Genomic DNA, 27,960 nt, shown 5'->3' with positions numbered 1-27,960 from the left:
GGGAGTGTTTTTAACTGTGGGGGGAATGGGCTTTTGAAATGATCACAGGGACCTGTGATCCTATATAGAAGAATTGTCAGTTGTGTTTACAATAAAGGAAAAGGAATTGGCAGCACTCCAGGTTGCGTCAAAATCCAGATTTATTGACTGGACATCCAAATATGACAATCGTGACAAGGTATATTGGATGTCTAGGTCATATTTGTATGTCCAGTCAATAAATCTGGATTTTGACTCTACCTGGAGTGCTGCCAATTCCTTTTCCTTTATCAAGTTTTCACGGAGGCGAGATGGGGCATGCACCGTTGTGAGTCATCAGGCAATTACACCACCTTGAGCAGTGAGTTCTTGTCTCTTCAATTGTGTTTACAATAGCTGACCGTCCTTCTCAGTGGGGAGCGATCGTGGGTGGCCTGTGGCAATCGTAGCTGCTGGCCCCGTGCATCAGAGTCTCCGCTGCCAAGTGGGGGCAGGAGCATGCTGCCGGCAACGCACGCACGCCCCCTAGCAGCAGGCAGGCGACAGGTGTAGGGCTACGTCAAATCACGCAGGAGGGCCAGCCAGCGGTCCTTAAGTGGTTAAAGGAGTTGTACAGTCTCAAGGTTTTTTACCTTAATGCATTATATGCTTTAAAGTGGAAGTAAAGCCTAATACTTAAATTCCCCCTGCAATTATTAATGTGAACTGAGTTCAGCGTTATGTCTCAAAATCCCAGATTTTCTCCCTTTATTTTGCAGTTTTCAGTGCTGTCACGTGACTTCAATTCCTCTTTCTTCTGAGTCCAAGAGCAGCAAGTGGGTGTGGTTACTGAAAGCTAATGACATCACTTCCAGGGAGAGACACTGTTCCTGTGTAGCCAGTGGGTGTATGCAGAATGGGAGGAGCAGAAGATCATGTTCTGTGAAAGATAGGAGGGATGGGGGTGGGGCTGGGCAGGTCTAGGCATGCCTGTCTACAAAAGACTGACAACCTTTTCAGGAAGTGAAAGACCGCTTAGCAAATTCAGATAAAGAGAGATAGCATTGTTGGTGAAGAACAGGAAAAAGCTGATTGTCTAGTTTAGATAAGACTTTCTAAGCTACACAAGCAGCTAGCCAGAAAATGAATAATATCAAAGCTAAAGATATTTAACCTACTATTAATATGAAAAATTCAATTTTTGACTGGCGTTACCCTTTAAGCTGAAAAACCTTTTTGGTTACAGCTGTCACCCAGACCCCCCGTTATTCTTACCTGAACCTAAACATTCCAGCAAGGAGCACGAGCCCAGCGGCTCCATGTGCTGTCTCGGATCCTCATTGGATAGATTAATAGCAAAGGGAGCCTGCTGTCAATCAAATCCAGTGACAGGGGATCGGGGCCGAGTCCTGCTGTCTGTGTCAATGAACGCAGCAGCTGGACTTGAGTGCGTGGCTGTACGGGTGCCCCCATGGAATGCGGCTCTCCGTGGGGGCACCCAACGAGCCAGGAGCGCCGCAGGGGTACCAGAGAAAAGGTGGATCGGGCTGCTCTGTGCAAAACCCTTGCACGGAGCAGGTAAGTATAACATGTTTGTTATTTAAAAAAAAAACAAAAAACTAACCTTTAGGCCCCATTCACACAGGGGCGATCCGACTTGGGGGGGCGACCTCCGAGGTCGCGGTGCGAGCAGCGCGCCGCGACCTCGGAGCGGCCGCCACGGACTTCATAACATTGAAGTCTATGGCGGTCGCCTCCGGGTCGCCCCAAAGAAGCTCCGGACCCTTTTTCTAAGTCGGAGCGACTTGTGTCTCTCCTATTAGAACGGATCCGCAGCTTCCCTATGGAAGGCGACCTACGGCGACCTGTGAGGCGACCAGGCCGCCTCACAGGTCGCCTTAGTGTGAACGGGGACTTAGAGCCGGTTCACACTACCGTGACCAGAAAGTCACCCCGTGACTTTGAAGAGACTTGTTTAGAGAGAGACTTGGAAGAGACTTGTGCACTACTTTGAAGAGACAGGCGACTTTGTCTGTGGGGAATGCCTGGCTAATCTCTTTCTTCTTCCTGGAAAGTCTGATAAAAAGTCGCTTCAATTAAGATAAGGAGGCGACTCCCATTGAAGTATATGGGATAGTCGGATCACAGGTCGCCTCAAAGAAGTACAGGACCCTTTTCTGAAGTCGGAGCGACTTCAGTAGTGCCAATTAAGACGGCACTGATTGATTAACATTGCTTTTGTTATGTCAAGCGACTTGGGGCGACACAAGTCGCCTCACAAGTCGTGCTAGTGTAAATGGGCTCTTACAATCACTTTAATCCCTCACATTTTCCTTGGAGTGATCTACTAGTTTCATGATTACACTATATCACTTCTAATTGGACTGTAATATTTATGTGACTTTATTTCTTTGTCATTTTAGCGTGGCAATTTTCTGTTTGTATATGCAGTTTACAAAAAAAAAAAAAGGAATTATCTATGGGCTGCCTTAGTCTTTAGGCAGTGGTCGGGGGCAATAAAACCACAGGTCAGCCACCTGTTTGTACCGCCCGTGTGGAAGAGACCTCCCAGAGAAAGTGGTGTTTCCTATCTTGCTGGGCTATGTGGCAGGGCTGTACAACTCTTATAACTGGATGGACTGAAATGCAAATCCTTTGGAAGATAAAGCACTTCTCCTATATGGATTTAGCTGTTTCCTTGGAGTGCTCTTAGGAGACCCCTGCAGGTTGAAACTTGTAGTGAATTTTTTGGTGGTCGGGCAGCAGATTTGGGAAGCGCAATGAAGGGTAATCCAGGCTGCTTGTGACACCTCCTCTGCAGCAAACGCGTACATTTTCCTGATATGGTCTAACCACAGCTTTTCCTAGCATCCATCAAAACAAAAAACAAGGGCAAGATCTCCCATCCATACTGTTTTCTTCAACTCTACAGGTGCTTTTTCATTATTTGCAATAAGAGAAAAGTTAATTTTAGTAAGTTCTCAGAATTTTTAGCGATGTTTTTAGAAATGTTCACCTATTAGGGCTGTTTAAGCCGCACACGGTTAATATAAAACCTAAAGAAAAAGCAGCCAGCGGAATGAAGAACTCCCTGCAAACAACACAAAAACACAGGATAATGAAACAGAATAATTGGTTTGCTGCAGTAAGTGGGAGTGAGAGGTGAGGCAATACAAATGCTGTTTGCTAGCTCCGTTAATGAGAGGAAGTTTGGTGTTTGAGCTATAAATTGAGATCTGGGGGTGGCATATGTAGTACAGCGCACAGCAGCTAATAGTTCCCACTTTACAGAAAGGGTTGCCCCTTTCCTAGAAAAAAAAAAAAAAAAAGCGTTCCTGGTCAGGTTTGCTCAGAAATAAATAAAGAAGTGGGATTGGCGTGTTATAAGACATGGATCTCCTGTAGACCTAAATAAAAGGTACAGTGTCTTCTGTTTTGGCCCTCAAAATGACACCAGACAGTATCCTTATCTCCTCAAATAATCCATGCAAATCCAATACCTATTGCAGAACTTCACTCTTTAGAACAATATTAACTATTTGTAGCACCCTCCTAGTCTGGTGCTAGATTGCAGACATAGTTTTGGCTTTCTCTGCTTAACAGAAAAGCAGTAGGTGAAGCATTTGTTCTCTCTGCTTATCAGAGAGCTGGATCTGCTAGTTAGGCCTGCTCAGTGTGTTCAGTGTGTATTCATGTGGGCTGAGGGAGTGTCCCCACTGTATCCAATGGAGAGGTACATTGGACAGTGGAGGAAACCCAGCCAATGATGCACAAGCTTATATAACTGTCCTAGTGGGTTGGCACAGACAAGAGGTGCATCCTGGGATAGGGTATAAAAGCCAAGGGCACATAAGGCAGGGGGTCTTTAGGCGGGAAGCCAATTCCCGGAAGAAGGGTGACGGCTGTCTCTCCTTCTGTAGCTGTGGATGGTGGTCACAGGCGGTTGGCCTTGTGAGCCAGGAGTGTGGGGCTTAATCCGGAGGTCCAGGAAAACTGACTGGTGGAGTTGAAGGCAGAGTGACTCTGGAAAAACAGTGTCCGTGAGTACAGAGAAGCTTGCCGGGGGTCTGCCCAGGAAGGGGACCACTCCAGTGGATGGAGTCAGTGGACAGGTGTCAGCACACACAGTAAGAGAGAAATGGAATGCCAAATTTAGAACCCTGAAGAGATAATTGAAGCAGGAACACTTAAAGTATTAAAGTATCTTCACTTCAGTGGCAAGGTGAAGCAGCGGCCTTGCCGCATCCTAAGTCAGTTGTCCTCAACATTGTGAATAGTTATTGTAACGACACCCCGGGTATGAAAAGGGTTACAGTCGTTTAGGACATTTCATTCCCGAACACAAAGGCAGCTAACAGACACTACACTCAGCCGAACAAGAAACCCCTACGAATAACCCCCCCCAAGTATGAGACGAGGCTCTGTATTGAGGGTCAAGCAGGAATCAGACTGTTTAGAGTTGTACTTCCTGGTCATGGACCTCTCAATTTACAGGGAATAAAATCTTCATATTTCAAGAGAGACATCATTCCTGAATACCACTGTCCCATTTGGAGCCATCCAAACCATATCCCCAGTGCCCTCCAGTTTCCTGGTCACCCCGCGCCCAAAGTGACTCCCGTCACAGTTATCAGTTGGAGTATCCCACTCATCCTTTCTCCTATCCCAGCTCTACAATAAACTACAAAACAGCATCCCCTGGACTGTTCATTTTCCGAGCCAAGCATTTAAAGTGATACGTTTCCATAGACTGTTGCTACGGGTAACCCAGAGGAACCCAGAAAGTGCAATTCTCAGCAGTCCCCTAGGGGGCAGTGCTACATATTTTTAATCCTTATGCTGCTAGCATTAGTAAATAGATAGGAAAGTATACAGCTAGCTAACGTGCGCTGCTTGTTCCAAACAAACAGTATGAAGGGGAAAAGTAGAGGTTTAAGGGGTTCACGAAGAACATTACATTAGGCAGGAAAATACAGTTAACCACTTCTGGACCAGAAGGTTTTTCTCCTTAATGACCAGGCCATTTTTTGCGATTCGGCACTGGGTTACTTGAACTGACAATTGCGCGGTTGTGCGATGATGTACCCCAATAAAATCAATGTCCTTTTTTCCCCACAGATAGAGCTTTTGGTGGTATTTGATCACCTCTGCAATTTTTATTTTTTTTGAGCTTTAACCACTTAAGCCCCGGAAGATTTTACCCCCATTCCGACCAGGGGGTATTTTGCGATTCGGCACTGCGTGACTTTAACGGAGAATTGCGCGGTCGTGCGACGCTGTACCTAAACGAATTTGGCGTCCTTTTTTTCCCACAAACAGAGCTTTCTTTTGGCGGTATTTGATCACCTGTGCGATTTTTTGATCACGCGCTATAAACAAAAAAAGAGCGTCCATTTTGCAAAAATAGCAATATTTTTCCCCTTTTTTTATATGAAATTCCCCCCAAAAAAAATGTAAAAATCAAAATTTTTTAAAATTTTCGGCCAATTTGTTTTATGCTACCTATGTTTGGTAAAAAAAATCGCAAAAAGCGTATTTTGATTGGTTTGCGCAAAAGTTATTGCGTTTACTAACAAAGGGAAATATTTTTGTCATTTTTGTTGTTTTTTTTTTTAACGCGTAATGGCGGCGATCTGCGATTTTTTTTTTGCGGTACTGCGACATTGCGGCGGACAGATCGGACCCTTGACTGACATTTCTGACACTTTTGGGGTTACCAGTGACATTTCTACAGTAATCAGTGCTATACATATGCACTGTTACTGTAAAAATACACTGGTAGTGAAGGGGTTAACTTTATTTGAGAGGGAGGGGCTGTGTGTGTCCCTAGGGGCGTGATTCTAACTGTGATTGGCTGGGGCTTCAGCTGTATGCAGAGTGATCAACGGATCTACATAGTAGATCCATGTGATCAGCTCTCATACAGCGAGGAGAATGACAGGCAGCTTGTTTACACAAGCTGCCTGACTTTCTCCCTCTCCCCCGCCGATCGCAGAGTGGCCGGCGGCGATCGGGTCCGCCGGTCACACGCGCGGGGGGGTCCGTGACCACTCGGGAGCGGGAGCGCGCCTCCGGGGGCGCGCGCTCGCTCCCTAGACCCTCACAAGCTAGTGACGTAGCCCTACGTCACTTTGCCTGTGAGGGGCTGACCGCCGACGTAGATAGTCGTGCAGCGGTCGGCAAGTGGTTAAACAAAAAAACCGCTACAATTCTGGAAAAAAAAAAAAACAACAATATTTTTCACTTTTTGCTATATAACATTCCGAAATAAAAAAAAAATTTAAAATCAAATTTTTTCCATCATTTTAGCCCAATATGTATTCTGCTACATATTTTTGGTAAAAAAAATCCCAATAAGTGTATATTGATTGGTTTGCGGAAAAGTTATCGCTTCTACAAACTAGGGAAAAAGATTTATGTTGTTTTTTTATTTTTTTATTTTCTTTTACTAGTAATGGCGTTGATTAGCATTGCGGCGGACAGATCAGACCCCTAACTGACATTTTTGACCCTTTTGGGGGGACCAGTGACATTACTACATTAATTAGTGCTAAAAATATGCACTGTTACAGTATTAATGACACTGGCAGTGAAGGGGTTAACATCGGGGGTGATCAAAGGGTTAAATGTGTCCCTAGGGGGTGCTTTCCAACTGTGTGGGGGATGGACGTATGGAATAAACACAGAGACTTGTGTTGCTAAATAAGAGGAACATAGGAGCCCTGTGTTCATTGCCGAGAGAACAGCGGTCTGCCGTGTTTACAACTCTCTCCACGGGGAGAGATCGCGGGTGCCCAGTGGCAATCACAGCCACAAATCAGCTTCTCCTGTGGCAAATGGGCGCCCACCCCCACTGGTGGTCCCGCAAAGCGACGTACAGTTACGTCATTTCGCGGGACAGAGCTAACCTGCCGCAGTATAAAGTATGTACTACTGGCGGTTGGCAAGTGGTTAAAGTGTTACTAAACACACAACAGTAAAATCAGCCTGTATATGCAGTAAAGCATGCTTGTTATACTCACTGTGGAACCTAAGGGGTTGAAATCGCGAGCAGGATCAAAACGCCCAAGTGTGAATGCAGCCTCAAAGCGTTTGTTACCCCAACACGTGCATACGTATTCACCAGCACACCATGGATCTTGCAAAGCAGTCCGAAGAAACTTTTTATTGCAGAAAGGATCACATCAGGAACAGTGCAATGTTTCGGAGTCACGCAGGACCCCTTTGTCAGGCATGTAATGTCATCACATGCCTGACGAAGGGGTCCTGCATGACTCTTTAACGTTGCACTGTTCCTGATGTGATCCTCTCTGCAATAAAAAGTTTCTTTAGACTGCTTAACAAGATCTATGGTGTGCTGGTGAATATGTATGTACCTGTGATAGATCCAGTGTCCAGCTGGTGATCGCTTCAACACCCACAACAGGGGAGCCTGATCAGTAGCTAGGCCTGTTGCATGTGTCCATGTGTGAATCATCTGGTCTGAGGGAGTGTCCCCACTGTATCCAATAGGGGAGCCTGTTGGACAGTGGAGGAAACCCAGCCAGTGACACACAGGCTTTTATGACTATCCCAGTGGGTTGGCACAACAGTGGTGCATCCTGGGATATGTTTTAAAAGCCAAGGGCACATGTGACAGGGTGTATTTGGGCAGGAAGCCAGGTCCCAGGAGGAGGGTGACGGCTGTCTCTCCTCCTGTCTCTATGGATGGTGGTCACAGGCGGTTCGGTCTAGTGAGCCAGAAGTTTGGTGCTGAGCCAGGAGGTCCAGGATACTGACAAGTTAAGCTGAAGGCAAAGCAACCTTGAGAAAAACAGTGTCCGTGAGTTCCGGTAAGCTTGCCAGGGGTCTGCCTAGGAAGTGGACCACTCCAGTGGAGAGTCAGTAGCACGCACAGAAAGTAGGAAAGGGGGTGCCAAGTTAGGACCCTGAAGAGGAACCAAATCAGGATAATATTCATTATCTTCACTTTAGTGGCAAGGTGGAGCAGCGGCCTTGCCGCACACACTGCAGTCAGTTGTCCTCCAGATTTGTGCATAGTTCATAGTTGGAGTATCCCACTCATCCCTTCTCCCATCCCAATTCTAAATAAAACACAAAAAAACAAATCCCCTGGACTGTTCATTGTCTGAGCCAAGTGTCTAGAGTGATAAGTTCTACAGACTGTTCCTATGGGTAACCCAGGGGAATCCAGAAAGTGCAAGTCTCAGCAGCCCACTAGGGGGCAGTGCTACAGGGTATTTAGAGTGTATTTTTATATCTATATAAATATTGTTTTGCCTTTCATTTCTATATTAAACTGAATGGGTTTATTACAAGGCGATCGTGTACAATTACTTTAATATTCAAAGTAAACTTACCCATCCATCTATGTCTCAATGCTTTATTTGTCTGAGAAATTACTTTGAAAAACACCCCCCTAGCATTTTTGCTGTGGCCATCCTGAGTAAGGGCACTTCTTTCCTGGAATCCATCTGCCCTTAGCTCAGGCATGCAGGCAAGAGGGTGTGCTTAGCTGAGAAAGAAAATAAAAATGCCCATGAAGACTCCTGGGATGTATGACATCATTTGCCTAGGCCTGGAAACTAGGAAGTAACTGAAAATAGTATAAAACAAGTATCTATAAATACTATATTGTCAAAAGTATTGGGACACCTGCCTTTACACGCACATGAACTTTAACCACTTGCCGACTGGCGCAGGACTATTTACGTCGGCAGTCAGCCCCTCACAGGCAAAGTGACGTAGATCTACGTCGCTAGCCTGTGAGGGTCTAGGGAGCGAGCGCGCGCCCCCGGAGGTGCGCTCCCGCGTGGTCACGGACCCCCCCCGCGCGTGTGACCGGCGGACCCGATGTCCGCCGGTCACTCGGCGATCATCGCTGCAGAGGGAGAAAGTCAGGTGGCTGATGTAAACAAGCCGCCTGTCATTCTCCCCTGTGTAGAAACAGTGATCACACGGTTCTACTATGTAGGACCATTGATCACTGTTCCAACAGCTCAAGCCACAGCCAATCACAGTTAGAAGAACGCCCCTAGGGACACACACAGCCCCTCCCTCTCAAAAAAAGTTAACCCCTTCACTGCCAGTGTAATTTTACAGTAACAGTGCATATATATAGCACTGATTACTGTAGAAATGTCACTGGTAACCCCAAAAGGGTCAAAAATGTCAGTCAAGGGTCCGATCTGTCTACCGCAATTTCGCAGTACCGCAAAAAAATTGCAGATCGCCGCCATTACGCGTTAAAAAAAAAACAACAAAAATGACAAAATCTTTCCCTTTGTTAGTAAACGCGATAACTTTTGCGCAAACCAATCAAAATATGCTTTTTGCGTTTTTTTTTTTTTTTTTTACCAAACATATGTAGCATAAAATAAAATTGGCCGAAAATGTTAAAAAATTTAGATTTTTTCATTTTTTTTTTTTTTTGGGAATTTCATATAAAAAAATGGGAAAAATATTGTTATTTTTGCAAAATTGACGCTCTTTTTTAGTTTATAGCGCATGATCAAAAAATCGCAGAGGTGATCAAATACCACCAAAAGAAAGCTCTGTTTGTGGGAAAAAAAGGACGTCAAATTCGTTTAGGTACAGCGTCACCAGACCGTGCAATTGTCCGTTAAAGTCACGCAGTGCCGAATCGCAAAATAGGCCCTGGTCAGGAAGGGGGTAAAATCTTCCGGGGCTTAAGTGGTTAATGGCATCCCAGTCTTAGTCTGTAGGGTTCAATATTGAGTTGGCCCACCTTTTGCAGCTATAACAGCTTCAACTCTTCAGGGAAGGCTGTCCACAAGGCCTATTTTTCATGCAATTGTTTCTTAACTGTGTGTTCTTTGTGAGCCCCCGAACCTCTGTTTTCCCCCTCACTACTGTTTGTTTGGAACAAGCAGTGCACGTTCGCTGTGGTCATGTGCGCTGCCCTTTGTTAATATTGGCCCTTACTTTATATACTTTATCAATCAGGCCTGTGAAATGCCAGTTAGTTAATACTGTAAGGCTACGTTCACATGTGGGCGTAGCGGATCACTGTACAGAATCACCGCGATTCTGCCCGCGATCCGGAATCATTGCAAATCGCAGGACGCCTGTGTGATGCCCGTGTTTTGCAATGGCACCCCAAACGCTGTGCGATGTTGCCGCGATTTCTGCCTGCCGAATCGCGGTAACATTGCGCAAACAGAATCGCGGGATGCATGACGCACAAAAGAATCTCCTGTACCTTTTTGGGCGTCATGCGTCCCACGATTCTGTATGCACGATGTTACCGCGATTCGGCAGGTCGAAATCGCGGCAACATCGCACAGCGTTGGGGGTGCCATTGCAAATCACGGGCATCGCACAGGCGTCCCACGATTTGCAATGATTCCGGATCGCAGGCAGAATCGCGGTGATTCTGCCCGTGATCCGCTATGCCCACATGTGAATGTAGCCTTATACTCCTGTTTTCATATGAAATTTCCAAGATAGCTTTTTTTGTCAATGGGTCTCGGTGCTGTTACTTTGTCAGGCAACCCTCTAAGCTTCTGCATTCCTATTTGTCAGAGCAAATTTAATTTCTTTCTACACTTGCATCTGATACCTATATTATATCTAATAAACAGCAGCAATATAAACTAATGACTTATGAATCATGCATTCTGGTCTGCCAAAGAATGTGAATTATTCATGTCTGATCATATGTTTTATATATAATTAAAAGGTGTGACTTTGCTTTTTCTGTCGGCTCGTGAATCATAGAAGCAGCAGGAAAATCTATTGGCTGTCTTATTCAAGTGAAAGTTAATTGGAAAGCTGATAAATCCTGAAACCATATATAGTCATTTTTGATTTGTGTTGGAATCTCGCCTATCACTTTCATGAAAAAATATCTCCACCACTAGTGTAAGGGCTGAGCACTTTATACTGCCCTATGCTAATAGTGGTAATGTAGGGAAGCCTGCTATACAATAAAAATAAATAAGTGAAATATCTATCTATACCTGATTGATTTGCTGTAGACAAATAGGAGAGTGAGGGGTCTAATAACAATTATTACTACTCATATCTTGCATACAATTTAAAATAGCAGTCCAGCAAAAAAAAAAGAAAAATCTCCTCATAATCAATTGTAATGTCCATTGTAGCAATATACAGTATCTCACAAAAGTGAGTACACCCCTTGCATTTTTTTCCACACTGCATTTTAGTGAGTTAGTGGATTTTACCTATAGTCCCACATGGGTGCTGCGGATATTAGCAACACCTTTTTACTTTATTGTGTTAGATGTGTATCTCATTGCAGAAAAGACCTTGTCTCTTTCGGGATAATAGCTGGCCTACTTGTAGTCTGATCAAAAAAGCCTTCAGTTCCACTTTAATGAAAAACTATTAGAGTTTTGGAACAATTTTATTTTACAGTTTCTATTTACATTTACTAGTTCATGTTTTGTTAAAAAAAAAAAGTATACACATTTTATGTGTTTTACATATTTAATATAAGGTTCATCTTTGATAAATAATTTGCAGAGTCCTGTGGGTTTCTAAGGAGAAATCAAAGCAGAAGTTGCTTGCATTCAGGCGCTTTGTTGGTGAATACAACTCTGGAGAAGTGGTCTGTGTGTTCAGCTTGAGTTATTAAGCTCTGTAAACAACAGGAGGTAAAGAGAAATAGTCAAACATTAAGAGCCGGTTCACACTGGGGCGACTTGTCAGGCGACCTGGTCGCCTGACAAGTCGCCGTGGGTTGCCTGCCATAGATTAGCACAGGACCCGTTCTAATAGGAGCGACACAAGTTGCTCCGACTTAGAAAAAGGGTCCTGTACTACTTTGGGGCAACCTGGAGCGACCTGCATTGACTTCAATGATATGAAGTCCGTGCATGTCGCTCCGAGGTCGCGGTGCACGCTGTGCACCGCGACTTCACAGGTCGCCCCGGCAAGTCGGGTTGCCCCTATGTGAACCGGCTCTAAACGGAGTGTGTATATAATATACAGGTAAACTTCTATCTATCTATCTATCTATCTATCTATCTATCTATCTATCTATCTATCTATCTATCTATCTATCTATCTATCTATCTATCTATCTATCTATCTATCCCACATGCAGTCCAGTGGGTTTTTTTCTGCATCAAAAATGCATGGATAGTAGGTTTATATGGTTTCTAATGGCATAGTTCACACCAGTGCTTGCAGTTCCCAGTGCGTTCCAGTTCCAGAACAAAAAGTAGAACATGCTGCATTTTTCCTGCACTGGACTGTACTGGGACGTTGTAAAACGCATAAAACTGGAACACACGTGCTTATTTAAGGTTAAGGAAAAAAGAGAGGGAAAAAATGCACTGTACTGCATCAAAAACGCACTGGAATGCATTAAAAACGCATCAAAAACGTGCATGCAGAGAAGCATCTGGAACACATCTAGACTGTGTTTCTATACTGTGAACTTGCCCTAAAGGTGCTATTGACATGAAATTTTCATCACATGTCGGTAACAGCCCGTGCAATCCATACATACAAAGAAACTAAAACAAAAAAGTTCAGGAATTAAGTTATGTGTAATAAAATGGAATGTATATATATATATATGTATAGCTAGGATTAGAGTTAGTGCTGGCTCGCTGTGTTCAGTGGAGCTTAATTTTTGTTGTTGGGTAAATTTAGCTTGTCTCACTGTAACCAGTGTGGCTGCAATTGTTGCTGTGTTTGGTAAATTTAGTTGTGCTCACTGTAACATACTTCCCAACTTTTTGAGATGGGAACAAGGGACACCTATTAGCAATACTATGGAAGCATAGCCACGCCCCTTAAAGAAAAATTATCCAAAAAAGATTAGTTAAACCTACATGTTCTTTTTTACAACTACTATTTCTTTATACTGGCTTTTGAAATTTACAAATGCAGTATATTAGAATTTGGATGAAGGCTTTAGCACTGGGAAACACTTTTTGAAAGATAAATAGTGCGTTTTATATTCAACTATATAGATCAGACCGAAATGAGGGACAAATGAGGAGGAAAGAGGGACGGAGGGACTTTGTTCCAAATTAGGGACATTCCCTCAAAATCAGGGACAGTTGGGAGCTATGCTGAGTTGCTGGGTCTTTGCCTGCAGAGGGGAGGTGCCTCCAGGGCAGTGCTGCCATGTGCTTGCTGTTAATGAGGTCACAATTGGGCAACCTGAGGGCCTGGATGGTGAAGCTACAGAAAGGTAACCAAGGGGCTGTCTGCTGTCTGCTGAAGATCTAGCCTGGCATCACTGGAGAAAGGTGTCCCTTGGAAGTAAACCCCTGTACACACGTAGCGATTGTCGGCCGTAAATATTCGGCCGCCGAACGATCGGCCGATTGTCGGCTTGTTAGTATGATGCTTCCGACAACCGACAGCGACTTTTCGGCCGAACAGAATCGGGTGTGCAGGCTATAAAATTTTTGTTGGCCGTCACCAGAACGGCCGATTGTTGTACAGAATTCGGCCGACAAACAGCAGATGACCAAGACTGGGTATGCTCAGAGAAGAAAAAAGACACGGAAAGTTAACCATGACATGACATCACTTCTGCAGTCGGCTGTTGTTGGCCGACAAAATTCGTGTGCCGTCTTTAGCAGTTTTCAACCGACAGGACAGCACCGGACAAAAGACGGCCGATCGTTCGGCCGACATTCGGTACGTGTGTACGGGGCTTCTGAAGGAGGCAACCAACTGTCCCTGGACATTTTGTGAGTGCAGACTACTGCGAGAGTTCTTAGAGATTTGTGAGCTGCTGCCACCTCTCTTGTGCTAGAGAGTCAGCTGTGTGTGTTTGATTAAAGGGGACATCGGCTGTTGTCCTGAAGAGCTTAGTCTATCCAGTTCTTTGTGAAGGGACTCTACTCCTGGTGCTGTAAAGAAAGAAGCCTACTTTTAACTGCTTCTACGACAAGCCAAGTCCACAGTTTGCTATTGCAAGGACTTCTGCTTTACCGAAAGGAGTTCACTGTCCTCAACTTGTACATAGTTCTGTTTTTTGGTGCATCCCACTTAATTCCCTCAACCCTATCCAATTTCTCCAAAAACAACAAAAAAAGAACACCCCTAGACTTTTTATTGAGCCAAATAGTGACTGTGATTGTGTGCCTGACTGCGGGGTGATCTACTGGGAAAAGAACCTGGGCAATTTCCAGCAGCTCCTGCAGGGGTAGCGCTACATATTTTTGCAGCATATATTCAGATTTGTCTCTTCATCGTTCTCTGTCCATGATCTTTCTACTTCCAATCCCAGTTTTTTTTTTTTTTTTTTAATTTGTCATTTGCTGCAAATTATACCATTCAGAAGAAAGCAAGAAATGGAAGTGGATCATGCGTGAACTAAAAGCATTTAGGTAATGGTTCTGCTGTGCCAGACACAGCTTTTAGGGGGACTATATGTTGGAAAGGACAGTGTGGAGGTAAGTGTAATAAATATATTATACTTACCTCACGTTGTGCTCTCTAATGCCTCGTTTCCACTGAGTGGTACGGTATGGTTTGGTTCAGTACGGTACGGTTCAGTATGGCACACATCGCGTTTCCACTGCCAATAGTACCCTTTCATGATAGGCGTGGTGTAGCAGGAAAGCTGTGATAGAGGATTCTCTGTCAACCAATCAAAGTTCTGCAGAGTGTAGCTCCACCCTGTTGGTACGGTACTAATGTGCTTGGTACCCCAACTAAAGGGTACCAAAAAAGTGGTACGGTACGGTTCGGAAGTAGGGTACCATTCATAATGGAAACGGCATAAATAGCATACCGTACCGAACCGTACCAGAAAGCTCAGTGGAAACGAGCCATAAAAATACATTCCTGGACTTCTCTTTTAAAACAGATTGCAAGCTTTGGAACCTGGACCCAAGAAAGGAAAACCGAGTGCAAAAGACTAGTAACCAGTAGTTCTTCACTAGTAACAAGCAGCTTCCTATGGGGGCACTTGTGCGTGCTCGCACCTGAGCCCCGCTGCTGCGTACATTGACACAGACAGTGGGATTCGGCCCTGCTCCCTCATCACTGGCTTTAAATGACACCAATGGCTCCCGGTGCCCCAGCAAGTAAGGGGGAGAAGAGCTGCAGACGTGCACTGCGCTGGATCGAATGAGGGCCCAGGTAATATTTTGGGGGATGTGTGAGAGAGGATGCTGACGACTAAACATTTTTTACCTTAATACAAGGAATACTATGGATAGAGGAACAAGCTGTAATAATCTGTAATACTTCCAAGAAGGCAAGGCGCCTCTAAGTGCAGTAATATAAAAAAAAAGTTTATTAAAATAAGGGATTAAAAGCACTCACATAAGATGAAACATGAGCAACACTAAGCGTAATGGTCCGAGATCCATCCGGAATCTTCTGGGCCACTGTACTATGATATGGACATCAGGAGCTCTGCTTCCTATGTGTGCGTCCTCTCAGCTGCGTGCAGCGTGAGACTCCTGGAGACAGAGCAGGGACACCAGCGGGCGGTATTCTATGGAGCGGGTGGATGGGCGGTTACATGTTTCGGCTCCTTCATCAGACCTTGACCTGCCAAGATTCACGGAAGCGCCCATACAACACCCATCTTTTTGTAATCTGTAATACTTACCTGTTCCTCTCTCTGGCAGGCTTGGGACACTTACATTCTCTCTCTGATGCTCTGGATTGTGAGGAGGCTTTCACTGTTATCGTGTACAATGCAGGGCTATTGGTCCTGCATTGTTCTTGATTACTTCAGCATGTGACCTCAGGTTGGAGCTCCTCATAGAAGAGGCTTCAGGGAACTGATTGAACATTGTGGTGGAAGCCTGCTGGAGGTAAAGGCTAAGTATTGCAGCTTATGGCCTGACCCCAAGACCCCTAATGCTGGCAGGCCCCACCTCAAGGGTGTTATTTTTTTTTTTTTCTTGTCATTCAGCTTTAACAACAGATTGAAATCTACAAATAAAACATGGCTTATGATGTACATTTTTTTTTTTTTTTTTAAAGTTCCAAGTTCTGTAAGTAGAAATTTTTTTCATGTTTTCTGTAGATGTAACAAAACGCTGTTTCATATAAGAACTTGTATCTATGCTGTACATACCCTTTAATTCGTTTTTAAAGGTCACGCATAACTTGTTGGAATGCACACAGCTCTGTATTAAGTATTTGAAGTAGTTTTATCATTGGATCTGTGGCACTAGGAAGATAGATTCTTGAAGTGCAAATAACGAGTGATGCTACAAATGTGGGGCTGAGATTGGGCTTACATGACATGCTGCCAGTTATTTTGCATGTATGAACTAGGACAGAAAAGCACTAAAAGTGTACATTACATAAGAAGGAAATAATTGCATAACCTCTGAGGGTTAATGGTAATTATCTTTTATTGCGAGCGTCTTATGTTGCTTTAAAATAAAAATATGCATATCCCCTAGCTACATATTCTCGAATGAAAGGGAACGATGACTCACTGTCTACTGTTAAATCCTAATTGTAAATGTATAATTGAATTTCTGCTGTTAACTTTCTTTGGTAATTTAATTTATTAGCTTATTTTTGCGTGGCTTGATTTTAACCTGTTCATTAGCTAATGGCGTTTGCTGAGGTGATCCTTATTTTTGGCCATGGTAAAAAAGGTGTTAATATATTACAGCCACCAAGCAGAAATCGGTTGTCAATATTCTTCCCAAATTGTGGTGTAAAGTGGCAAGATTGCGGTTTGTCTTGTGTTGAAGGAAAAAAAAAATATGTGTAAAAATAGTAATATATAGCCTAAAATTGATGACCTCACACTGAAAATGTTAGTTGCCAGACTTCTAAGCTGAGCCTTTGGCTTCAGTACTTTTCAAGCATCAACGTTCAAAAGTCTCTTCCAGGATAAGTAGGGTCAAAGCTCTTCTGGCCCTACTTCTACTTCTCCTGAGGATCACAGGAGTGCACTCCTGTGACCCGTTTTCGGCACAAAGTCTGCTGTCGGCTGACATCACTGAGCAGGTCCCGACTCTTAAGAGATCCCAACTTTAAAGACGGTATCCACCCAGATGCCTGAGCAGCAGCTGGCTCAGCCTATCAGCAAGCAGCCGCACCCGCCCCCTCCACAGCCCGGGGCTTCGTCTCTTTTAAAGTGCTTCTAAAGTCTTGGTGTTTTTTTTTTTTTTTTTTATCTTTAGACCCCGTTCACACTGGGGGACTTGTCAGGCGACCTGGTCGCCCGCCATAGATTAGCACAGGACCCGTTCTAATAGGAGCGACGCAAGTCGCTCCGACTTAGAGAAAGGGTCCTGTACTACTTTGGGGTGACTTGGAGCAACCTGCATTGACTTCAGTGAAGTCCGTGCATGCCGCTCCGAGGTCGCGGTGCGAGCTGTGCACCGCGACTTCACAGGTCGCCCCAGCAAGTCGGGTAGCGCCTATGTGAACTGGCTCTAATGATTTTTACATTTCTTCAGTTACTTTCTGGTTTCCAGGCCTAGGCAAATGATGTCATACATTTCAGGAGGGGAGGGGAGCTTTCTTAGCTATGCACACCCTTCTGCCTGCATGCCTGAGCTAAAGGCAGGTTGATCCCAGAAAGTAAATGCTTTGTGAGGCATCTGCCCTCACTATGCTAGGAGGTGTTCAAAGTGATTTCCCATGCAAAATAAAGCAGGGATACATAGATGGTTGGGTGAGTTTGCTTTGAATTTTAAAAATGAATTAAATAGTGTTTGTTTTGCTCAGATGCAGTGTAGTTCAGTTTTAAAAGCAAGATGAAGATGGTAATGTATATCATTATAATTGTTACCCAGGAAGGTGATATACCATACACATGACCCTCTTTTAGGTTCTATTCACATCTAGAGGTTGCTATTTTTACAGGCTTTTTCAGGAATTTTTTCTAGCGTTTTTGCAGCGTTTTTGTGCGGGCGTTTTGAGTTGACAAGTGACCCAACAAAAAGCAGTAAAATGCCTGTAATCTGCCAAAAAAGAAGCTTGTGAACTTTTTTGAGCGACGGGCGTTTTGCTTAAACACTACCTGCCCACACAAGGTCATATGACGTTGTAGACTTTGAGTGGGGAATCGCCTGCTGTAAAAGAAGATATCTGAATAATGCCTGTAACTGCAGGCATTATTCAGATATCTTCTTTTACAGCAGGCGATTCCCTGCACATTTAAAACTCTCATAGCAGCTGTTCATCCGCTTGATTGTTTTTACAAGCGGCGGAAGGGGACTTCCCCTTCCACCTCCCGCGGCCCTCCGGTGCTTCTACCGGCTCGCCCTTGGCGAACCAGAGAAGGAATCCACTGGCCCGGAGGGGCCCCAGATGGTCCCCGGCAGTCTTATGACCTTTCAGAGGCCGGGTGCGATGTTATGATGTCACGCCCAGCCTCTGCAGTTACAAGGGGCTGAGATAATTTTTTTTTTTGATCTCAGACTTTCCAGACTAGAGGCAAGATATGGGGACTTATAGACCCCAGATGTCACTGTAAAAAGGACCTGTCATGTCCTATTTCTATTACAAGGTATGTTAAGATGACATAACACTCAGAAGTTAACAGGGGATGTTGAAATGATTCAGATTTGTCTTTTTGGGCATATTTAAAGCTTAGAGCAGAAAATCGCCCAAAACGCCTAGATGTGAACGAAGCCTAAACATAGGAGTCCTAGGATACAATCCTTTGTTTTCATGTGTATTATTTTTTGATACTTTTTTTCCAATGGAAAGATGTAGTCTTTGACAGGAGAAGAGCAGATGAGATGTGAATGGGATGAATGACTTTGCCATTGGCGGTATTTGTAAATTGGAAAGAGAACACATGGCTAAGTGGGACGGCTGCCAGATGATGAATGTTAGAATTTAGGAAATATAAAATATAAAAATCTTTTCAATGGAAAAGATCCCACAATTATGGTATATTCATTTTATTCTCATACTGTATAAATAGAGAAATGTTGTATGTGGGCATGAAAACTGCAGTAACACCTTAGAATCAATCAGATTGAAAAAAAATAATCGCATTCGTTGTTATGAACAATCCCACCTCCAAGCTTTTTTTAAATGATTCTTATTAGCTAATAACTTAATTAAAAATTTTAAACCAATTGCTAAAGGTTTTTGTATGAATAGGAGGAAGTTATGGTATTGTTAGCAGCAGCCTTTATGATTCCAGTTGTCTTATCTCACTATGAAGCCCATTTTGTTTCATAAATTGTGACCAGGGATAAGCAAAATTAGGAGTTTTTGATTTGCTGCAAATTTCGACAAAGACTGGAACATTTGTTTTTTTTTTTTACTATTTTGGCAAAAAGCATTGGGGCTGATAGAGACGGGGAAATAAAGGTGGCTTTTAGGATAATATGGGCTTCAAATGCCTTCTAAATCTAGCAGAAGCTACTTTCAGCTATCCCAAGCCTATTCGTCTGCTAATAAAATGCTGACCACACTGGGAGATTGGTAGTTACTGCTAGGGCACCTATAAAACAATTGCCCATTATCTCGATACTTTAACTCAATTTAAATAAAAAGTTTTAAGAGCAACTGTCATCTCTGTCCCGCAGCGGCTCCTCCTCTGACCCGCTGTTGACTCCCCGACAGGCCCATTCATTTTAATGGGTCGGGGCTGGTGATGCGGCAGTGACACAACAAGGTGAGTGCTAACAGGTGCTGCCATGATTGATCTGAAATGACAGGTGCTCTTTAAATGTAAGGACTTATTCTTGCTGGTAGTTAGAATCTTTAATATTTGCAAACAAAATGAAGGTTTCCTATTTAGAATAATAGACTGTCAGGTTAGAAAAACAGCGATATCAGAACCGATTCAGTCATACAGTTTGTAGTGTACAGGCATACCCCACTTTTAAGTACACAATGGGACCAGAGCATGTATGTAAAATGAAAATGTACTAAAATAAAGCAATACCTTTTTTCATTTCTCAATGCATGTAAATACACTAGCTCCATAGGAAATCTTGGTCAGCTTGATATAGCACTGCTCCCAATAACCATATGAACCATAATAAATAGCTAAAATGACAATGAAAGGAGAAGTTATCATTATGGGAGATTTCAATCTTCCAGATATAAACTGGAAAACCAAAATAGCAAGTTCTACCAGGAGTACAGATATTCTAAATTCCCTACTGGGGTTGTCTCTGCAACAAGTGGTTGAGGAGCCAACCCGGAGGGAGGCCATTTTGGATTTGGTATTCACAAATGGGGATTCGGTATATGATGTCATTGTAGGCGAAACCTTGGGATCTAGTGATCACCAGTCAGTGTGGTTTAATATAAGAACTGTGAAAGAGTCACACCACACAAAAACAAAAGTTTTTGATTTTAGAAAAACAGACTTTTCAAAAATGAAATTAGTCATAAATGAGTCCTTATCAGACTGGAACGAATTACATGGAGTCCAGGAGAAATGGGACTACTTAAAAGGTGCATTATTGAAGGCAACAGAAAATTGCATTAGACTTGTCAGTAAAAGCAAAAAAAGGAAGAGACCACTGTGGTACTCAGCAGAAGTGGTCCAAATCATTAAAAATAAAAAGCTAACATTTTGTAATTATAAAAAAAACCCAGAGCAATGAAGATAAGGAAATCTACAAGATTAGGCAGAAAGAGGCCAAGCAAGTTATAAGAACTTCTAAAGCGCAGGCAGAAGAAAAACTAGCTCAGTCTATGAAAAAGGGGGATAAGACATTCTTCAGATATATAAATGAAAAAAGGAAATTAAAACAAGGAATAACTAAATTAAAAACAAAGGACGGAAGGTATGTAGAAGAGAATAAAGGGCTAGCCGACTGCCTTAATGAATACTTCTGTTCAGTTTTTACAGAAGAAAAAGGAGAAGGACCTCCACTTTAAAGGATGACTAATGAATAGTTTGATGCACGTGTCTTTACAGAGGAAGACATTCTAAGATTGCTGTCTAAAGTGAAGACAAATAAGTCACAGGGTCCTGATGAGATACACCCAAAATTATTAAAAGAGCTTAGTGGTGAGCTGGCAAAACCATTAACAGATTTATTTAACCAATCTTTAGTAACAGGAGTCGTCCCGGAAGATTGGAAATTGGCAAATGTCGTGCCCATTCACAAGAAAGGTAGTAGGGAGGAATCGAGCAACTATAGACCAGTGAGTCTGACATCAATAGTAGGCAAATTAATGGAAACACTATTAAAGGATAGGATTGTGGAACATCTTAAATCCCATGGATTGCAAGATGAAAAACAACATGGGTTTACTTCAGGGAGATCATGTCAAACAAATCTTATAGATTTTTTTGACTGGGTGACTAAAATAATAGATGGTGGAGGTGCAGTAGACATTGCATATCTAGATTTTAGTAAGGCTTTTGACACTGTCCCACATAGAAGACTTATCAATAAACTGCAGTCATTGAGCATGGACTCCCATATTGTTGAGTGGATTAGGCAGTGGCTGAGTGACAGACAACAGAGGGTTGTAGTCAATGGAGAACATTCAGAACAAGGTCATGTTACCAGTGGGGTACCTCAGGGATCTGTACTGGGACCAATTTTGTTTAATATCTTCATAAGTGATATTGCAAAAGGCCTTGATGGTAAGGTTTGTCTTTTTGCTGATGACACAAAGATATGTAACAGGGTTGATGTTCCTGGAGGAAAACGCCAAATGGAAAAGGATTTAGGAAAACTAGAAGAATGGTCAGAACTCTGGCAACTGAAATTTAATGTGGATAAGTGCAAGATAATGCACCTGGGGCGTAAAAACCCAAGGGCAGAATATAGAATATTTGACACAGTCCTGACCTCAGTATCTGAGGAAAGGGATTTAGGAGTAATTATTTCAGAAGACTTAAAGGTGGGAAGACAATGTAATAGAGCAGCACGAAATGCCAGCAGAATGCTTGGATGTATAGGGAGAGGTATAAGCAGTAGAAAGAGAGAAGTGCTTATGCCGCTGTACAGAACACTGGTGAGACCTCACTTGGAGTATTGTGCGCAGTACTGGAGGCCATATCTCCAGAAGGATATAGATACTCTAGAGAGAGTTCAGAGAAGAGCTACTAAACTAGTACATGGATTGCAGGAAAAAACTTACCAGGAAAGGTTAAAGGACCTTAACATGTATAGCTTGGAAGAAAGAAGAGACAGAGGGGATATGATAGAAACTTTTAAATACATAAAGGGAATCAACTCGGTAAAGGAGGAGAGCATATTTAAAGGAAGAAAAACTACCACAAGAGGACACAGTTTTAAATTAGAGGGGCAAAGATTTAAAAGTAATATGAGTAAGTATTACTTTACTGAGAGAGTAGTGGATGCATGGAATAACCTTCCTGCAGAAGTGGTAGCTGCAAATACAGTGAAGGAGTTTAAGCATGCATGGGATAGGCATAAGGCTATCCTTCATATAAGATAGGGCCAGGGACTATTCATAGGATTCAGATATATTGGGCAGACTAGATGGGCCAAATGGTTCTTATCTGCCGACACATTTTATGTTTCTATGTGACAAGGACATCAAGCTTGGGGAGCATGTTAAGGGGATCCAGGACTATGACATGGTAGATTACCTAGGCAAGCTGGCCAGCCACAAATACGATATGTTGTAGTCCTGGGTCCCCTCTAGTTTGGTATCCCTGTCACTTATGGTTTGGGAGCAGTGCCATGTCAAGCTGACCAAGATTTCCCATAGACACCAATGTTAAAAACCGGGAGTAGTGCCATGCCAAGCTGACCAGGTTGTGTCCGTACTCGCGAGTGTATGTAAAGTGAGTGTACTTAAAACGGGGTATGCCTGCATATAGATTTGCAAACAATGGGAATAAAGAAATATTCCTGAACTTTTTTTTTTTATCTCATGGTTACTGTGACATTGTGTGAATGCATCAATGCAGTGCATGTTATCTCAGTTTACAGAGCTTGGATTAATTGAATGAGTTTACTAAAAATGTAAATATTGCAGAATATACAGCCTCATGCTACATTGCTAAGCTCCATTTAGTGCTGAATAAACAAAATTATAAATGTATTTTAAATAGAAATCTAGTTTTAGATAGATTTTTACTCCAAAAGCATTTTATTAAAATAAATTTAATTAAAAAAATTAAGAAAAATCAGATTTTTTGGATAAAAAAAAAAAAAAATCATGGATTTTTTCCACCCTGTTCACATGGGTTTTGAACTCCCATACATTTCTGTTAGAATGCAAATCCCATTTAAAGCACATCAGAAGGAGGTTTACTGCAGGTCAAATGCACCTGCCAATAAATTCTGATTGATCTCAGAAGTGTCTCAAACTGATGCTATCAACATAAGACCCATAGACAGGGAACATTAAAGTCTTTAAAATGATTAACCCTTTCCGCCACTTCTTAAATTATAATTTGCTACTAAAGGTTTTTTTACACACTGCAATCCAAGGACAGACTCCTGGAGCACGCACACTATTAAAGCTGAGCTCCAGATTTGTAGATTTGTAAGAAAAAACTTCTGCTGCACACAGAAGGTTTTTTTTTTTTTTTACCCTCATGCATAGAATTGATGAAGGTAAAAAACCTTGAGCCTTTACAACCACTTTAGCACATGCAGTGTGGGGACCTCTACTGCAAGGGTTCTTCTTTTTCCAACCCGGAGTTTAGCTTTAATCTCTTATTGTAATGCAGTTTTCCAAAGGCAAAAACTAAAATGTTACAATAAAGAGAGCTCAATGCTGGAGTCTGTCCTTGGATTGCATTCTTGGATTACAATATTTGAAGTGTGCACTGAGATCTGTACCTGTGGACTGATACAGAAAGGTAAGGGCCCATTCACATTAGAGACTGCATGTGAATAGCATAGGATCACGCCGCATGTTTCTTTTGTGATTCACATGCAGCTCTGTGCAGTGCAATTTAAGCCCATTCATTTTGAATAGGCTAAAAACGCATTGCACCACACCAAAAGTAATGCATGCACTACTTTTGGAAATGCACTGCAACTGGATCACATGGTACCATGGGATCCGCTGTGGGCAGGCGCGCTGTGTTTGAGATGTCATTAATATTGCACTTAAACCTTCTGTAAATCACAAAGGCAGTGCGATTAGAAACCGACACAGAACGTGAGTTTCCCGCACAGCATTCTATTGTGAGCGGGCCCTTAAATCGCGGTTTACGTCTCATTCTGCTTCCAATTGCCGAATGCCACACACTTTCTATTACGAGTTTATACACACTGCAAATGAGGAATTCCAGAGGTCAGAATGTCTCTATTTATTTGCAAGGAAACCTGTGGTCTGCCTAATGCTACTTTTTGTTTTTTTCTAATACCCAAGTATGTTTGGCACTTTGGTTAGTAGTGTGTTTTCATTGAAATTTGGAAAGCAGGGATTTGGATTATGTTGCCAAAAGTTCTCAATTAAGTTTTTCATTTCTTTCCTCTCCTGTGGCTGCCAACAGAAGCATGGTTTTCAAGTTAAGCCTAGCAATCTGCAGAAAATACGGCAGACTGCACAAATATTGTGTGCCATCAGTGCGGTTTCAACACACACATGGGAGCTCAGAAGCAGAGTCAGAAAAGGTCTTGCATCTACCAGTAATGGTTAATGAAGTCATCAGCTGCTTGTGCCCAAAAGAAGGACAGGTCAGTCATTTTCATTTTTTTTTTAAACTCAAAATACCTATTGTTTTTTCTTTTGCAGCTTTTGTCAAATGTGTTTTCACTAAACATCAGAGTTGTATAAAGTACTCGAAACCCATACTTGAGTAAAAGTACAAGTGCTCGATCAAAAAGTGATTTGAGTAGAAGTGGAAGTGCTCGATCAAAAAGTGACTTGAGTAGAAGTACTAAAGTATTCAACATTTTTTGTACTTAAGTATTGCAAGTAGTTTTTTTTTAAAATTTTGCTACTCAAGTACTGAAAGTAAAAGTACAAGTACTGTGTTATGTAGTTATTAAAGAAAGAAGTCAAAAGTTTGAACATCATATTGTTTTTTATTATTTCAAATGCAGCTTTTTTTTATACATACAGTAGCATTTATTTTCGTATGCGCTGATAATACACATGTTTTGAGCTTCATGAAACCTGCCATCTACTGTTCTGGCAGTGGTAATTTTTATAATTGTAACAAGCAACTATGCAGCACAAAAAAAAAAAAAATATCGGAGTAGAAGTATTGAAATCATTGAAAAAATGTAGTGAAGTAAAAGTGGAAGTAGGAGAAAAAAATTCTACTCTGGGAAAGTACAGATACCGCCTTTCGGTACTTAAGTACAGTAGTGAAGTAGTTCTACTTAGTTACTATACATCTCTGCTAAACATTGGTCCTCTTCTTCAGAATTCTCAAGGATAGATCCCATCTGCACCCCCAGTAAGCCACAACCTACTGTATATTGCTTGCATCATCCTGGCAGGCCTTAAGTGGTTCTAAAGGCTCCAAGTTTTTTACCATCCTGCACTCTATGCATGAAAGTAAAAAACTTCCTTTGTGCAGCAGCTCCCTGTAATACTTACCTGAGCCCTATCTCGATCAAGGGAAGTGAACAAGAGCCTTAGTTCTCCGGGAGCTCTCCCTCCTCATTGGCTGAGGCAGAGAGGAGAGAGAGGCTGGGCCGAGGGGCAGCTCTGTATGTGATGGGATACACAGAGCTACGACTAGGAAACGAGCCTGCTTGAGTGCCCCATTGCAAGCTGCTTGCTGTAGGGGCAGGAGGGAGGGACCAGGAGCGCCGGTGTTCTGTCAGATCAGCTAACCTGTCAGATCAGCTAACGGAAGTGACGTTCCAACAGCTGACTTACTAAAAATACTTACTGCGCATGCGTTTAATCACTAGCGCATTCGCAATGCAATGACCAACAATTTGACAAGTAGAAAGGGGAAGTGGCGGAAGGCATGTGGAACAAATTAGTGGTGGAACAGGCATGCACAGTAAGTATTTGGGTGTAGTAAGATGTAATGAGCTTCAGCTTGTATAAGAGCAGTGTGAACAGCAAGCTTTGACAAAGAATTTTCAGAGCTTTCAGCAAGTTTTGCTAAAGCTTTTAGTGTACCATTTAGCTTCAGTTTGTAAATGTTGAACTCAGATCCTAATAGGAGTGCTGATTGCCACTTTAAATAAGCCACTAGCAGGCTTCAGCACTTCTTAAGGCTTGTTAAAAGCCTGCTGAAGTCTGCTATCAGCTTGCTTAAAGTGGCAACATTTACAAACTGGAGCTGAATGGTACTTTTAAAACTTCAACCAAGCTTGCTGAAAACACAGCAAATGCTTTGTCAAAGCTTGCTGTTCCCATTGCTCTTATACAAACTGAAGCTGAAACCTAAAGCTCTACTCCAGCCCAAGGTTGTCAGGAAGAGGCCCTTGTCCCCATCAACATGGGGGCAAGGTGCTCTGGGGTGGGGGAGCCCCCCTGCCTCAGAGCAACCCCCCATGTTAAGGGAATATGGCCTGATATGTTTTTTTTTTCTTTAATTTTTTTTTATAACCGGGTGCCAGCAATTGTAACCACGAGTCATTTTAAATGTGATTTGACTCGGTTTGTTGTCTATAAAAATGTCATTTTTGTGGTAGCAAGATCGATAAATGCTACATATGCTCCACTTTTCAGGCACATTAGGGGACCCTAATTTTTTTTTTTTTTTTTTTTTTTTATTCATTTTTATTGTTGCACTTTAAGCATCACTTAAAATCACTGCTCCTGAAAAAAGAATTGTTTTTACAATTTCTTTTTTTATTAATCCATGTCCCCCAGGGCAGTACCCAGACCCCCATACCAAGGCCAATTACTTGCATATAAGCCTTCAAAATGTGAACTTTAGATTTTTCCTGTTCGGCTCCTATACATTTTAATGGGGTTCGCTGGTCGGGTTAGAAAATTTCCCTGTTCAGAAGTTGTGCTGCGAACCAAACAGGGGGGTGTTCAGCCCATCCCTACTGTTAACCCAAACCACATTCAACCAAAGCCCTGATCTATGGCCACCAGCTTTGGGAGAGTTGCCTAGGGATAATTTTTCCTTCTACACTGCTTAAGACTATGGATTCCTACTGCTGTAAGCAATCCAGCACCCCACACCTTTCTTTTACTTCCTGAGGTTCTTAATGTTATCTGTGTCCCTATTGGGTGAGATTTCTTCTCTCTTCTTGTCAGAACAGGAAGTGATGGGGAATGTCTTCAATGGGATACCGGCAAAAACACATTTTTAGGAAGGGTTGGAACTTCTGAAAATGTTGTTATTGCTGTCTTGTGTATTCCTGTAGACCACACCCACATTTCTTGTAAAAACCAAAAAATAAAATTGGGCTGGAATTATGCTTTATTATAACCGCATAAGCATACTGTGCCATTCTCCTTCACATTTTTACCAAAGAATTGTTCCCAGCAGCTTTAAATGCAGAGTTTCTTCTGCAGTATGATACTATCGGTTTTCTTCAACTGGTACATGAACTTAATAAAAAAAGATAAAAGTGAAGGTAAAGAGTTATGTTAAAAAATGTATCTTGTGAGCATAGATTAATAATAAAGAATAACACTTTAATAGTTGGCCTTTTAAGCTCCAATTGAACTTTCAACCAAGGTTCACACATATGCAGTGCAGGAAACGCAGCGATCCCTGCGTGTTTCCTGCAACGCATTTCAATTGCACTGTGTCTGTGTAACGCTGTGGGTGTCAACACCCACAAGCAAATCGCAAACGCAGTGCGGTTTGCCTGCACCAGATCGCATAGTACAAAATAACCACGCAATCCTGTTGTGAGGCGGCTCCAAAAAAGCCGCCTGCACTTCTTTAGTGCAATGCATTGCAATCGCATGTGAATTGCACAGGAATTTGGTGCAGTTCCTGTGCAATTCACATACGGGTTATGGTGTGAACTGGGGCTCAATATAAAGCAGCTAAATACATTAAATGTGCATAAAAGCAAATGGTGTGAAAATCCTTGCAGTTAGTTTTTTTTGGAAAGCAACCACAGCATGAGTATAAAAGCCTGCCTATTGTAATTATGTTGTAAAGATGGACTCTTCTTTCCAAAGGGAGCCACAGCCTGAGTAGAAAAACCTGTTCCCTGATTTCTGTGTGGAAGCAGTGGTCTCAACCAAACTATCAAA

General features: G+C 42.6%; 1 protein-coding gene across 1 annotated transcript in view; it reads left to right on the top strand.

Moving 5' to 3' along the window:
- METTL15 (methyltransferase 15, mitochondrial 12S rRNA N4-cytidine) overlaps nucleotides 1-27,960 on the top strand; it is a 411,527-nt gene that overhangs the window by 10,751 nt on the left and 372,816 nt on the right. Inside the window, exon 2 of the mRNA XM_082270210.1 lies at nucleotides 24,317-24,500. Within this exon, the coding sequence (XP_082126336.1) occupies nucleotides 24,321-24,500 (180 nt within the window). The 5' untranslated portion in view covers nucleotides 24,317-24,320. The remainder of the gene's footprint in view (nucleotides 1-24,316; nucleotides 24,501-27,960) is intronic.

The sequence above is a fragment of the Pelophylax lessonae genome (assembly GCF_965119305.1).
Source record: "Pelophylax lessonae genome assembly, chromosome: 10".
NCBI lineage: Eukaryota > Metazoa > Chordata > Amphibia > Anura > Ranidae > Pelophylax > Pelophylax lessonae.
This window is presented reverse-complemented; position numbering and strand designations above follow the sequence as displayed.